This window comes from Quercus lobata, chromosome 2 (genome assembly GCF_001633185.2).
Source record: "Quercus lobata isolate SW786 chromosome 2, ValleyOak3.0 Primary Assembly, whole genome shotgun sequence".
Taxonomy (NCBI): domain Eukaryota; kingdom Viridiplantae; phylum Streptophyta; class Magnoliopsida; order Fagales; family Fagaceae; genus Quercus; species Quercus lobata.
In genome coordinates, this window is record NC_044905.1 from 100,093,985 (window position 1) to 100,109,049 (window position 15,065).

Below are 15,065 nucleotides of genomic sequence, written 5' to 3' on the forward strand. Positions count from 1 at the left end.
ATGGGATTTAGCGAATTGGCGACTGATCAAAGTGTGTCATGCTTTGGATACGCACTTGAATTGGATGAGAGACTTCACTGGTAGTCTTGAAAGTATGTTCTTGAGTCTTCTACGAGGTCATTTGGGATTGTAAATCTTTGCCGCTGTGCCTTGCAAATTCGCATGCTTCAGCTCAGGTCCTGGGCTCTCTATAATCAATATATATAAAGAAAGAAAGAAAAATGATTAAATAGTTATATTTTAAATCCAGTAGTTAGAAATGTAACAAATTAAAATTTATAGTTTCAAAAGCATTAAACCCTAACAATTCAAAAAGTAACAAATTAAACCCGCAACTCATTAGAAGCAAAATGGCAGGTAGCAGCAAAATGAAAGGGTCCATCCTAAACAAAGCTGTGTGTTAATTTGGGGTATTGTGTGCTGTCCTAGCTTTGTAAAAGTTGTTGGTTGTGCCCCTTGCACTGCATCACATATGTATTTGAATGGTATAACTATTAGTGCTTTAAAAAGACAAAGATGTTCGTTAGGAGCATATCTCTTTGCATAGAGCCTTAGATATTTAGTTATTATTTAAATAACTATAATTACTTGAGAACTTTAGCTTATCTAGCTCAACCTGACAATATCAAGTTCAAAATCATATATAATAAGTTTATTATAAAAAATAAAAATCAAGTAAACAACAACATGCTTAAAAAAGGGATATAATTAACCTTTGAGAAGTTTCTTACCATCAGAAAGTTGAGTAATAATGTAAATGATTGTGGATGCATAACAGTGTTTCAGCTCTATTTTAGAGCTTGATCTTGTTACATTGACTTCAATTGTATGTGCATATGCATTCTAGATGTTATCTTTTTACATGGACTTCAATTGTATGTACATGTGATTCATCACTGATTCTTATGTATATAATTTTTACCTTAATGGTTTAAGAAATCAATCCTAGCACAAGATGACATTGGAAAGGAAACAAAGAGAAAATTATTCATACTGATAAGTTAAGTTGTTAAAATTAGTAATTATTTTTAAAAGAATATGTTATAAGTGTTTGGACTCATTTACAGAAGCAATACATAGAACATAATAAGCAAAAATTATAACTTATTTAATAAACACATCCATAAAGGATTTGACTAATAAGGTAGATTTTTATCAAGGTATTTAGTCCAGTCCAGTAAGAATAGTTTCAAAATTAACCCACCAAAACAAAAAGCAATTTTTTTTTTTTTTAAAGAAATAAATACACACACAAGAGAGAGGAAAAGATGTTCTAACAGAAAAACACACCACAACTCCACTCAAAAAGCATGGTAACTAAATCAGGGTTCTAAAACAAAAAGCAATTAAATGGTAATTGCTACTGATTTTTCACAAGGTCTCAGTCCAATCCACTTAGAATTACTCAAATATTAAATCTTATGCAATCAATTGCTTTGAAATTAAACTAATGAAAGAGAAAGAGGAAACAAAACAAACCAAGAGCACGCAAATAGAGGGGGGCAGCAGTAATATGCAATTAACAAGCATTTAAAATAAAAACTAAGACCATTTATATATGTTAACTTGCCTTCTCGATAACTAATTGGTATCCACTTAAATTGAATATAAACAATCAAGATTAAAAACTATTAGATTTAATGGTCAAGATTTGAGTGGGTACCATAGCCACTAAAACAATATGAAGTACCATAGAATAACTCTTAAAATAAAAGAATATAGGGTAAACTACATATTTGGTCCTTATTCTTTACACCATATTTCAATTTAACCCCTTACCTTTCAATTGTTTCAATTTGATCTCTAACCTTGCAATGTCGTGTCAATTTAGTTCCTGATGTTATATCTTAGATGAAAATTGCTAACATGACAAATGACCAAAATTAAATTTAAGTTTATTGTCTCATCAACGTAAGCTAATTTTTTGTTTTGACGATTAGATACGTCATAAATTTTCATTCAAAAGATAACGGTAGAAACTAAATTGACATGATACTAAAATGTTGGGAACCAAATTCACACAATTAAAAGGTTAGGGATCAAATTGAAATATAATGTATAAGATAGGGACAAATTACATAGTTTACCCAAGAATATATAAAGTACTGAATGTAAACCAAACCCTAATTATAAGGATGGGTAATTCTACAGTACCCCTCTTTTTTTTTTTTTTGGTATGGTACCCACTAATAGGCAACCTGCTATATCAGGTTACCAAAACATCACATTTGATGGTACTATCCTCACATTGTGCAGTACCAACATCACATGTGACTGTACTTTTGTCACATTCGTTGGTTCCTTTATTTTTTTCTCACAGTAGATGGTATCATCCTCACATTGTGTAGTACTAACATCACATGTGATTGTACTTTTGTCACATTCAGTGGTTCCCTTATTTTTTCTCACATTTAATGGTACCATCCTCACATTGTGTAGTACTAACATCACATATAACTGTACTTTTGTCATATTCGGTGGTTCCTTTACTTTTTTTTCTCACATTTAATGGTATCATCCTCACATTGTGTAGTACTAATATCACATGTGATTGTACTTTTGTTACATTCGGTGGTTCCCTTATTTTTTTCCTCACATTTGATAGTATCATCCTCACATTGCACAGTACCAATATCACATATGACTGTACTTTTGTCACATTCGATGATTTCCTTTTTTTTGTTCCTCACATTTTATGGTATCAGTCTCACAAAGCGCAGTACTAACATCACACGTGATTGTATTTTTGTCACATTCGGTGGTTCTCTTATTTTTTTTCATCATATTTTATGGTACCAGCTTCACATTACGCAGTAGCAATATCACATGTGACTGTACTTTTGTCACATTCAGTGGTTCCCTTATTTTTTTTCCTCACATTTTATGGTATCAGCTTCACATTGCGCAGTACCAACATCACATGTGACTGTACTTTTATCACATTCAGTGGTTCCCTTATTTTTTCTTATATTTGATGGTACCATCCTCACATTGCACAGTATCAACATCACATGTGATTATACTTTTGTCACATTCTGTAGTTCCCTTATTTTTTTTCTCACATTTGATGGTACTATCTACACATTGCATAATACCAACACCACATGTGACTGCACTTTTGTCACATTTGATAGTTCTCTTATTTTTTTTTTTTTCACATTTTATGGTACTATCCTCACATTACATAGTACCAACATCACATGTGATTGTACTTTTGTCACATTCGACGGTTCTCTTATTTTTTTTCCTCGCATTTTATGGTACCAGTCTCACAAAGCGCAGTACTAACATCACATGTGATTGTACTTTTGTCACATTCGGTGGTTCATTTATTTTTTTCTCACATTTGATGATTCCATTATCACATTAAGCAGTACTAACATTTTATTTGACTGTATTTTTCTCATATTCGATGGTACTTTAATTTTTACTCACATTTAACAGTTCCATCGTCACACTGGGTAGTACCAACATCACATATAACCGTACTTTTGTCACATTCAATAGTTCCTTTTTTTTTCCTCACATTTAATGATTCCATTATCACATTAAGTAGTACCAATATCATATATGATAGTATTTTTGCCACAAATGGCCGAAATGACTAAAAAACTTAAAAATGACTAAAATGCCCTCGAAACTTATAAAATGGCCCAAATACCCCCGAAACCCTCTAAAATTACCGGAATACTCTTAGAACCTACAAGATTATCAAAATACCCTTAGAATTTAAAAAAAATGACTAAATGACCCTAAAACCTAAAAGTTGATTATAATGCCATTAAAACCTATAAAATGACCAAAATACCAATAGAACATAAAAATAAATTAATTAATTAAAAAAAAGACAAAAAAAAAACCCCTTAGAATCTAAAAAATGACCATAATGCCCTTGAAACCTAAAAAATTATCGAAAACCCCTAAAACCTAAAAAATGACCGAAATATTTGAAATTCATTTGGATGACAACATTTGGATTATTTTGAACCAATGGATTTAAAATGCCTTGATTTGAAATCTATTAATTTTAAAATTCCTTGGTTGGGTCTTCTTATACAACAAAGGATTTGAAATTCCATTGTGATACCTAAATTTGAATTTGAATTTAAGATCATAAAATATTTTTTCAAAATATTTTTTTTCTTAGACCTTCTACATTTTTAGTAACATTTTTAATAAATACATGAGGTAATGAAAATGCCATTGATAACCTAATTGACAAGATAATGAGTAAAAATTTGTCATCATATCCAACTAATAATTTGCTATTAGTAACAACTTGGACTTGCAAAATATGAATTTATCATATTACTAAAAATAATTTTTATTGTTCCATTATAATCATTATCAATGGAGAGTACAATTATAATCAATCTAGATATTATGGACAATCATGCACATTCATGCAAAAGATTATCTTACATGAGAAGTCATTTTTTTCTAGGTACAAGACTTCACAACATTGTGAAGCCATGAATGCCTCCTTGAATAGATTTTGGATAGGCAAACTAGGCTTTATGAGTTGTTCCAACAAGTCACTTACACGTATTAAACACAATAAGGTGGGGGTAGATTTTACTTCTAAATATATTAAATCTATTATGATTACTAGGTTAGTTAAAATCGAGAAGTATACCACTAATATATTGACAAGGGAAATATTCCATATGTATATGCCACAATTTGTTTACTAAGAAATCACTTTTCCATAAATTCACATATGAAATAACAAAATTCACTAATTTTGTTTGTATGTGCTATAGATGATCCAAAGAAATCAGACCACCTACTTGCACTTGGATCTAAATATGGTGATTTTCATCTCATAATATTTATAATTTAATTTGATATATTACTCACTTTCATGAACTACAGGCCGGTCTCTTGTTGCAAAGTATCTAAAAGAAGCATACAAACTACAAAGAAATCCATTTTTAAAGGGAAAAAATCATTTTAAAAAAATCCACTACAATGTGTATTGTTCACATCTATATTTGAAAAAGAGACAATCAAAAGCATATGCATTTCTGGATCATTCATTCTTAAGTTCTCAACAGGGCAACTTCTAACTTGTAGCAATTTCTTATTATCCATTCTGCAACTCCACTGACAACAGAAATATTTGCATTTACATGATATAACTATTTGCATAGAGCCTTAGATATTTATTTATATAACTATTATTATTCAAGAACTTTGGCTCATCTAGCTCAACCTGACAATATCAACAAATTCAAAATCATATATAATAAGTTTATTAAATAAAAAAAATCTAGTAAACAACAACATGCTAAAAAAAGGATATAATCATATAATGAACCTTTGAGAGGTTTCTTATTATCTAAAAGTTGAGTAATAATGTAAATGATTGTGGGTGCTTTCAGCTCTATTTTAGAGCTTGGTCTTGTTACATGGACTTCAATTGTATGAGCCAATTCTTCATCCTACCCTTGCAAAATGATTTAACTTCATATTAAATGTAAGTTTTGAGCAGGAGAGAAAAAGAGAAAGAAAAAGATGCTATGCCACTTCAACAAGACACTATCCAAATAACATTATCAATTTCCTATCTATTATTTTGCATCAAGATTTGATTGAAAATTTTTCAATCTTTTACTCCATGATTAAGTAAATTAGTTAGTTAAAATTGCATAAGATAGGCACACTAGCTCCACTAGGCTACTACAAAGCTTATAGAACAAAACATCAAACACATGGTGTGCATTTTTAGAACAAATCATCAAATGTTGTTCAAAACTCCCAAATGCAACAACCAAAAGCAGATCTCCCACAAGCCATCATATATCCACCAAATAAAGGAGGAAGAAAAAGAACTAACCTCAGGTTGCTACAGTTTATCAAACAAACAATAGGTTGCTACAGTTTATCAAAAAACCTCAGGTTGCTGCAGCCTGCAGTTTATCAAAAAACACTCAGGTTGCTGCAATTTATCCAAAAAAAAAAAAAACCTCAGGTTGCTGCACTCAATGAGTGGAAGAGACTCAAGCATCTCCAAAACCATGAAATATGAACCTAGAAAACTCAATCAAATTCAAAAACTAAGCAGTAATCATGTTTATTATATTTAAAGGCCAAAAGAAAAAATAAAAAAACAGTAAGACCCAGATGAAATATTCTTGACTTGGAGAACAAAAACAACCTACAGATTAGACAGGAACCAGTTTAAAATGAAAACAAAAGATGGGGTTCACTATCTCTTTCAAAGTCTATGACTCTATATTACTTGAACGAAAGTTAAAAAGTTCTAAATCACACAATGACCACAGAGTTTTTAAGTTTTAACAAAACAGAAATAGAGAATGCTAATTGCAAGTATAGATGTTTAGTCATTCCCCCAAACGCCTAGCACGTATGCCCACTAAAACATTGCAACTTAAATAACACAAAGTTATAAACTTTATAGTGTGTACAAATAAATAACATAGTAATACATACAAGTTGGACTAAAAGAAACACAAATTAAATGGAGGATATTTGACCCCAAAATAAAGAAGCCTACTAAATTTAAGATTTTATTCTCATAGTTTGCAAACTCACTAGGGGTTTGCAAAAATAAGAAAGAACAACAACCAGAGTGATACCGACCTCTTTGTGCACCCAGACCAAATCAGCTCTGCTCATCAGGAACTACATTAACCAAATCTATGCATAGAAATGAACATTATAAAACAACAGTAGAAATTACTTATGAAACCACAAATGAAATTTGATATTTACAAATCTTAGTAATAAAAGTAACAAGTTATAGGGTGACTTCAACAAATAGAGAGGAAAAGGATTAAAAATCAAAATCCAGATTTGAATACCAAACACAGAACACAGTATAGTTTGTACTCAACTTCTGTATATTGCGTTAAACTTAAGCCTTTAGACTTTCTCTTTTTCTTTTATAGGGAAGCAAAGATGCTGACAATAAATTTAATAAATAATATACACTCCTTCTCCCTCCTTTCCACATTGTGGTTCAACCATCCAACAATGTTAGTAAAATAATCTAGAATGAAGAATTTACTACAACATAAAGTTTATGAGACTTAAATTACTCTTCAAGGCTCAAGGGCCACAACATACAAGAACAAAAGGATCCAGATTGTTAGGCATTTCAGACTCTGAAATGGTCGCAACGGAAATACAATTTCTTCTTACCATATATTCTCAATCATCATTTATTAACCATAATTAACACAATATATACATCAACTACACAATTAACAGAAACCCTAAAAAAAAAATCAATCAAATATATTACCTAAACTTATTTACAAATAAATTTACCAAAAACAAAACAATTATTTTGAAAAAAAAAAACCAGGAATAAAATAGAATACTTACAACAAATTCAAAAAAGCGTAGCAAAAATCTGGATGCTCCGGCGGTAATTTTTTTCCGAAACCCTAGAATTCAAATCGAAAAAAGAAAATTATCAAAACCCAACAACTGAATCAGAATTAAAATCAATCTGAATCAGCACAAAGAAGCTGAGAAATCAATTCGAAAAACCACAGCAAATAAATAAATAAACATCTTCTCAAATGCTAAAAAAATGATCAACAATGACAGTGGCAGATGATCTGAAGGTGGAACATTGCTTGCCTGGTCTCTCGTTCATCTTCTTGGCCCTCTTTCGTTCTCTCTCTTTTTTTTCTCTTTTTTTAACCAATCGCTCGTCCTCTGTTTCTTTCTTTTCTTTTTGGTTTTTTATTTATACACTACCCATTCAGCCGGTAATAGGTTTACTACTTAAATTAAATAAATGGTCAGGATTGAAACAATAAAAATACACGGTTAAGATTTGGGTGGGTACGGTACCCACTAAAAAAATATGTGGGTACCGTAGAATGACTTTTTTTTTTTTTTTTTTTGAGAGGTACCGTAGAATGACTTAAGGATATATAAAGTAACGTAAAGCAAACCCTAACTATAAAAAATCATCTCTTTCTCATAAGTAACGTAAAGCAAACCCTAACTATAAAAAATCATCTCTTTCTCATTTATTTTTTCCGACTTTTGCTCCAAACCGGCGGATCACCTCTCTCTTTCTCTCTTTCAAAAAAAGCACTTCGCGCGAAAAAGCAATGTCGGTGATGCTCCAGCCATGCCTCTCAGCCTCAATGCCTTCTTTCCCCTTCAAACGCACCGTTTTGGTGTGCTGCGCTTCGTCGCAGCAGTCCGACGCTAGGGTCCCCGAGCGAACCAAGGTCCGTCTCGGCCTCCCCAGCAAAGGCTGCATGGAGTCCGATACTCTAAGGCTTCTCGAAGTACACATTGTCCCTTCTTTTCTTCTTTTTTTTTTTTCCTTTTCCTCTCTGTTTGGTTCCTGAGAAAATTGCATAGCATTGAAATTTCTTATAACTTTTGTTTTGTTTGTGTAAAAGGCTTGTCAATTGCCTGTGAATCGAGAGAAACCACGACAATACGTTGGGCAAATTCCTGAGGTATGCGAAAACTTTTGTTCTACTGATACTTTATAAGCAACTGGTTTTGAGTCTGGCACTTGTTTAAGTAAAGAATGCTGAGATTGCATTCCCAGTTGATTTTACAGCATGCAGCAATAGTCTCATTTGACTCAATTAACCGGACTTGAGTCATGCCCAACTTTAGCCATGTTTAGCGTGTTTGGTTTAGTTTATAAATAAATGAACTAAGAAAAAATTAATCTATGTATGAAAGATTCTTAGATGTTAGCTCAGAATATAATGCTGCCCAATGCAGTAATTTGACCTAGCGTCTTAGGGCAAGTACAGTGGGGTATGTGTCATATTACTTGATTTAATTTGTATGAGTTGCTTGAAAAGCTAACAATGGAAAAGACGTGTAGGAAGCTTTTAAAAAAATTGTCACATGTTTGTGTTATTGTGTGCTCGAATAATTCATAGGTCAATCAGTTATAATGGCACTTCCTGGGTTCAAACCCATTGGATGCCTGTGTGACTGACCAATAATATAAATAGTTAATCCTAAATACATTCTGTAGCCAATATTTTTAATACCCATGTGTTCTGCAGCTTGCCGATTTGGAAGTTTGGTTCCAGCGGCCGAAAGACATCGTCCGGAGATTGATATCCGGAGATATAGACCTTGGTATTGTGGGTTTTGATATAGTCAGTGAATATGGCCAGGTAAGCATTAAGTTACGAACTGTTTCTGGTTCATTATTTGGGTAACTGGGTCCCTGGGTGTTATTTTGAGGTTTACATATATATGGGCATAGTGACAATATTTTGCTTTATAAGTTGAAAAGTAAAAACTGAAATGCCTTCCCCTTTCTGCCTTAAGAGTAATTTTCCTACCATTACATCCAACCCTACTTTCTTGTGATATTCATTTGGAAGTTTCTATCTCTCTCTCTCTGTGTGGTTAGTTTGAAGGCCATACGTTTGAAAAAGTATCATGTACTTTGATGAGGAAAATGCTTGTAGAGTGTGCACAAGTGTGTGTATATATATATTTATTTAAATAAAAATTGAACTTTAGGTTTGTATTGGATGTTTGATTCTAACCTAGTTTATGACATCTTCAAAATCAATGATCTATAAATCATTAAGATTGGATACTCAATGTTGCTAAAGTTATTAAGAATGCCTATTAAGTTGATTACTCAATGTTACTAACTGGAATAATTCAAAATGCCCATAAGGTTTGATACTCAAGCAAGCTTTGTCACTTTCTTTTGCTCTCTGCTATGTGTTACTGTGTTTTTTCTGTGTTGCTGGCTGTTCCAGCTGTGCTTCTATAATGTCTTTGTACTGATCTGATGTATTTCCTTTAAATAAAAATTTGCTCATTCATAAAAAAAGGGGGTTAGATACTGAAGCATTGCTTAGAACCCAGAGAAAAATTGTAAGATTTATTTCAGGGAAGAATTTAATCTCTTAAACACGCACATATGCATCCAATGAACACTAATTATGTTAAGCATTCCTCCCTTTGTCATTACCTCAATAGAAACTCGTGCACGTAGTTTACACCTTGGAAAATAGGCAGAGTGCTTCCAAGACCCTCCATATTGGGGGTTACTGACATATAAATGCAATGGCATCCTGTAATTGGCTGGTAGATGCTCTGCCATACTCATAAATGTGAATTTTAGTAAAGGGAATGACACTTTTATCAAAGGGAAGAGTTGCAATTAGCAGCAGATCATGGACTCATTATGAAATTTAACTAGCAAAATTTCCTTGTTTCTTGTGTAGACCCTGTGTACTAGGATAGTGCTTTATTTTGCTCTTTTTTTTTTTTAATGAAATTTTATTACTTATTTAAAATAAAATAAAAATCCATGTGTTCTTATCAAGAATTGGTATGAGGAAGTGCATTACCATTAAAAGTTCATCATTTTTGTTCCTGCTGTCAGGGCAATGAAGATCTTATTATTGTTCATGATGCTCTTAAGTATGGGGAATGCCGTTTATCACTGGCGGTAAGTTGTTCTTGTGGATAGCCAACTGAAACTTACTGCTTATCTCATAACTTTTACTGTTAATAATCTTGGTATATCACCGATCATAACAATCTTGGTATATCCTTTGTCCTTTCAGATTCCCAAATATGGGATTTTTGAGAACATAAATTCTCTAAAAGACCTAGCACAAATGACTCAATGGACTGCTGAAAATCCTCTGCGAGTCGCTACTGGATTCACCTACGTATGATCTGTGTTTTATTTTATTATTTTATGAAAAGTTCAGTTTATTTTTTATTTTTGTAACATTTTCAGTTTCGGCCCTATCCTTCTGCACAGCTAGGTCCTAAATTTATGAAAGAAAATGGACTAAAGTATGTGACTTTTTCAACTGCTGATGGAGCACTGGAGGCAGCTCCTGCGGTGAGAAATGCATTCTTTCTTTATGATTTGCCGATTTCTTTCTTTCTTTTTGTTATTCTCTTTTTCCTCAATTTAGAACTGAATTGTTGCTGTCCATTGAGATAGTTAATCTAGTCCCTCTTCATATATTAGCACAATGCATGTTGTTCTTGGGGAAGAGGCTTAGAATTTCTTTTGATCCAGAATATTGATCACCCTACTAGTCAATTTATTTGTTATTAACATATTCTTAATATTCTTTTCCCTTTTAAAGAAGATTGTTTATTTTGGTTAGCTAATTATTTATATTCTTTACTGTTGTACCAGATTAGTGGTTGATGAGATAAATTATTTGATTGTCAGTTCTGTATACAGCACTGAACAATCTCTTTTCATTTTCCCCCATTGCTTAGAGACGTAATTTTTTTGAAAGATGATAAGAATGGAAACTATAAATAAGCTATTATGGGTTTTTTTTCTTTGGTGGGGGTGGGAGGGTGGGGGGAAGTTGGTCTAGTTCATAAAAAGGCACAGAAAGAAATTGAGAGAATGAATAAAAAGTGGATAGAAGCACAACTAAAATAGAAATAGAAGCTAAGATGGGTTTGAAGACTGAAATTGAAATAGCTGAGCTCATTCACTGAACACAACTAAGTGAGCTATGCAGAGGGGAAGGCAGTCTCCAACAGAGGAGTCCATATTGTTGGCTTCACCGGTTAGGAAAAGATGGCTTTATTTATTTATTTTGAGGGGTGTGGAATCAATGTATAGCTGACCTTAATTCATATGAAAGGAGACAGTTGTAAAGTGCAATTTAGATTCTACATTCCACCTTCTTTTTTTTTCTTTTTTCTTTTTTTCTGTCTGGTAACTCTTCAAACCCACCACAATGCAACCCAGACTGGGTCACAAGCCCGCATGACTGAGCTTGGCTACTTTTCTACTTCTGTTAGTTTTATAATAAAATAAAATAAAAATTGTATGAAACCTTGAAATAATTGATTTTCATTGGACAAATTACTTGTCTTCCTTTGAATTCTCTCCACTTCTTCTCCATAGAGAAAGAAAAAACGATGACCCCTCAAGCACATTTTGTTCACTATCGTGAACACAAAGTACTCTTTTCAATAAAGCTTCTATTACCTATCCAAAAAAAAGAAAAAAGAAATGATGACCCTTTTCTCTTTACCCTTCATTCTCCCTTTTGGTGTTTTTAGGTGATGAGCATAATGCTCACTAAAATGTTGATAAATATGTCCTAAATTAAGAATCCTGAATGCTTCGACAAGCTGTGGATAACAAACGACACGGATGATCATATATGGTTCTGTTTTGTTTTGTTCCGTCTGTTGTCACGTTACAGCTCTTTCTGCAGTATTTTCCCTAATAAGATTTAGCACTTCAAATATCCAATTGGTTGAGGTTGTCATAACATAGAGCTATACGCAATGGCTTCTAAAGGAAAGTTGTGGGTCTTGGGTGACAGTTCTGTATGTAAAGCAATTAAAATATGAATAAAATAATTCATTTTGTTACATAATATTTCCCGTGGAAAATGTTGCCTTTTGGTTTGAGACGTTCGTGGTTTGGATAATGACGTCACTTGTTAAAATGGAAATTTTGTATTGGATAATGGTGTTATCAAGTGTAGCTGACTGCTTAATAAATACATGCTATCTCCACATGAATTTTATATAGACTACTTGTCTTTACTGTAAATTCAGATGGGCGTAGCTGATGCAATTGTGGACCTTGTGAGTAGTGGAACAACACTGAAAGAAAACGACTTGAAAGAAATTAAAGGTGGAATTGTGTTGAAAAGCCAGGTTAGCTATCTTGGACCTTGCCAAGCATCAAATTTTGTAGTTTCTAGAATGCTATTAAAAGAGGGACTTCGGGTAACTGCTTTTCTTACACAGTTAATTTTGCATTTTGTCTTTATCACATCTTGTCATACAACATTCTTCAGGCTGTTCTTGTTGCAAGTCGGAAAGCATTGATGCAGAGGGAAGGTGCATTGGACATAACACGTAAGATTCTTAAAAGATTGGAGAAACGTTTGGAGACTGTTGGTCAGTTCAGGGTATGTCATGTTCTTCTGCTGGGGTTGCATTTTATTTAAATTTAGTTTTATGTTGCTTACTCACTTCACTGGCAGGTTTCTGCAAACATGAGGGGAAGTAGTGCGGAGGAAGTGGCTGAGAGAATACTGAGTCAGCCATCATTATCTGGACTGCAGGTGTGCTTTGGAATGAAATCAATCACTTTTATTCTCCCAACTAAGTTTTCCACAATCATTTTTTGTAAGTAATAAAAAAAATTTAAAATGGAAAGGCTCTAGCCCTAGTACACAGGAAGTATAAAGGGAAGCACAAAGAAATCTAAGAACATAAATAAAAATAAATAAATGTCTTGACCGTAACAATCAAAACCAGCTTGTTTTTAACAGGTTGGTTCAACTTAACCCGGTATGACATGCAGGTTTGTCCAGTTTATGTAGCACCAGTTACTGGGGTTTGAGTCTTAACATGTAGATTTTGAACTCATAAGAAATCTCTGTGCCCATCTTTTGTATTGAACTATATAATATATGTTGAAAAACAAGGACACTAGTTTCTGGCATCTCTCATCTCGCTAGGGATTTTTGTATCTGGCTCCACATTGAATTGAGTTTCCCTGACCAGAAATCCACCTGCAAACTTAATTGTATGGATATTGACTGATGCAGGTTGTAGGCAATGGAGTTCTTGTTTCTCTTTTGACCAACATTTTTAATGAAGAGACTCCAAGATGGTACAAGCTTCTCAAAAAACTTGGACTTTAGTCCATTGTAGCAAATGCATTGAGCATGTTGTTGTAGTTACGTAGTTGTATTAATGTTGAAGAGTTTCTTGTGCTCATCCCTGCTAGAAGGCTGAGGAGCATACTTTTCGAGTAGCTTTTTCTTTAATCCTAATGCTATGTTTGGAAGTTTGTAGGGAAAGGAAAGTAGAGGGAAGTAAAGGGGAATGATTAGTCTTCAACTTATTTGGATATTTTTAAAATTAAGTATGGGGATGGGAATAATCAGCCCTTCCTCTTGTTTGGATGTTTTAAAAATTAGAAGAGGAAATGATTAAATATATTTAAATAGACGAATTTACCCCTATTTGAAAATAGACTTGCAACATTGGTCTATGATTAATTTGTTAGATTAAATAATTGTGACTACAACATGCATTATATATATATATATTTTATTTGAATTAAATAATCAACATTGATCTATGATTAATTATATATATATATATATATTTAACTAAAAAAAACCCATCCCTTATTGGTAATAATTAAAATAGGAAAAAATGTTTGGTTTGTTTGTTTACTAAAATAATCAACGAAATATTGAATTTTGAGTGTTTCTTTCATTTATTATTATTATTATTATTATTTTAATATTTTTTATTTTGCTAGTTTGTGAATTTAATTTTTGCAGATTCAAAGAAGAATTGAGACCAAAAAAATAAAAAAATAAAAGTCAGGGAGAGTGACTCTTTGAATTAAGTAAAAAAGGGGATCCTACTATGTAATATGTAATATAAACTCAAGCATTTGCCCACTTACTATTCAAAAACTAAACAATAGTTCACAGCTGAAGTTCAAAAAAGAAAGCAACCCAAAATTCTCAACCCTACTAACTACTAAGCAATAGCACACAAATTTCAACAACTTTGAAGTGACTTTAACCAAAACAAATGAACAACTCTTCAAAGTAACTTCATTTTGAGCAACTAAATGATCAATTTCTTCAATGTTTTCAATAGAGCCCTCTCTGGTTGAAGTAGCCCATTGTTGCCTCATCTCCAATGCATTTTTAGATTGTTCCCCAATTGCTTTATCTTTTCCATAAAGCTCAACCAATTTGTTGTAGTTTGGAAATGGTTTGTTCTTAAGCCCTTTTGCTTTAGGTTTAGCTTACTGTTAAAAAATGGCAACAAAATAAGAATTGTATTAGTATAATGAAATGACCTTGACAAGTTTAATTGTAATCAAACAATTAGCACATAAGAAATTATAGCTTCCAAAACCAATGGTGATTGATATTAATAATTGTCAATTTATCATAACTAGAATTAAACCTCAATATTTAAAGTTGCAAATAATGAAGATCAACAAAGAGAAGATAATCATTGTGAGAATTGAGAAGTCAAGTCGTCTGTCAAACCTCAAGAGGTTAATTTGTCATTCAATTATGACTGCT

The 15,065-nt window shown here is 32.5% G+C and overlaps 1 protein-coding gene and 1 long non-coding RNA gene across 4 annotated transcripts; one reads left to right on the top strand and one right to left on the bottom strand.

Moving 5' to 3' along the window:
* Positions 1-5,221: 5,221 nt before the first annotated feature.
* On the bottom strand, positions 5,222-7,419 carry LOC115977538. 2 transcript variants are annotated; one of them, XR_004088570.1, is made up of 3 exons: positions 7,354-7,419; positions 6,607-6,663; positions 5,222-5,912 (listed from the first exon to the last, which is right to left on the bottom strand). It is a non-coding gene; the product is annotated as an uncharacterized LOC115977538 (long non-coding RNA). The 2 variants fall into 2 exon arrangements; XR_004088571.1 differs by having other exon boundaries at positions 5,222-5,941.
* Positions 7,420-7,979: 560 nt separating this feature from the next.
* On the top strand, positions 7,980-13,931 carry LOC115977535 (ATP phosphoribosyltransferase 2, chloroplastic-like). 2 transcript variants are annotated; one of them, XM_031099430.1, is made up of 10 exons: positions 7,980-8,288; positions 8,397-8,456; positions 9,027-9,140; positions 10,376-10,441; positions 10,560-10,667; positions 10,763-10,846; positions 12,550-12,651; positions 12,795-12,908; positions 12,984-13,064; positions 13,554-13,931. In XM_031099430.1, the coding sequence occupies exons 1-10, from the start codon at positions 8,097-8,099 to the stop codon at positions 13,647-13,649; spliced, it is 1,017 nt and encodes a 338-aa protein (XP_030955290.1). In that variant the 5' UTR covers positions 7,980-8,096; the 3' UTR covers positions 13,650-13,931. The 2 variants fall into 2 exon arrangements, with proteins under 2 accessions (XP_030955290.1, XP_030955291.1); XM_031099431.1 differs by having other exon boundaries at positions 7,980-8,279.
* The last annotated feature ends 1,134 nt before the right edge of the window (positions 13,932-15,065 follow it).

What these genes read in the sequence shown, in the direction of transcription:
- LOC115977535 (XM_031099430.1), top strand. Translation starts at nt 8,097, where the DNA reads ATGTCGGTGATGCTCCAGCCATGCCTCTCAGCCTCAATGCCTTCTTTC. An exon ending in CACTGGAGGCAGCTCCTGCG is followed by an intron (nt 10,847 to 12,549) that starts GTGAGAAATGCA and finishes CTGTAAATTCAG; the next exon opens with ATGGGCGTAGCTGATGCAAT. An exon ending in AGACTGTTGGTCAGTTCAGG is followed by an intron (nt 12,909 to 12,983) that starts GTATGTCATGTT and finishes CTTCACTGGCAG; the next exon opens with GTTTCTGCAAACATGAGGGG.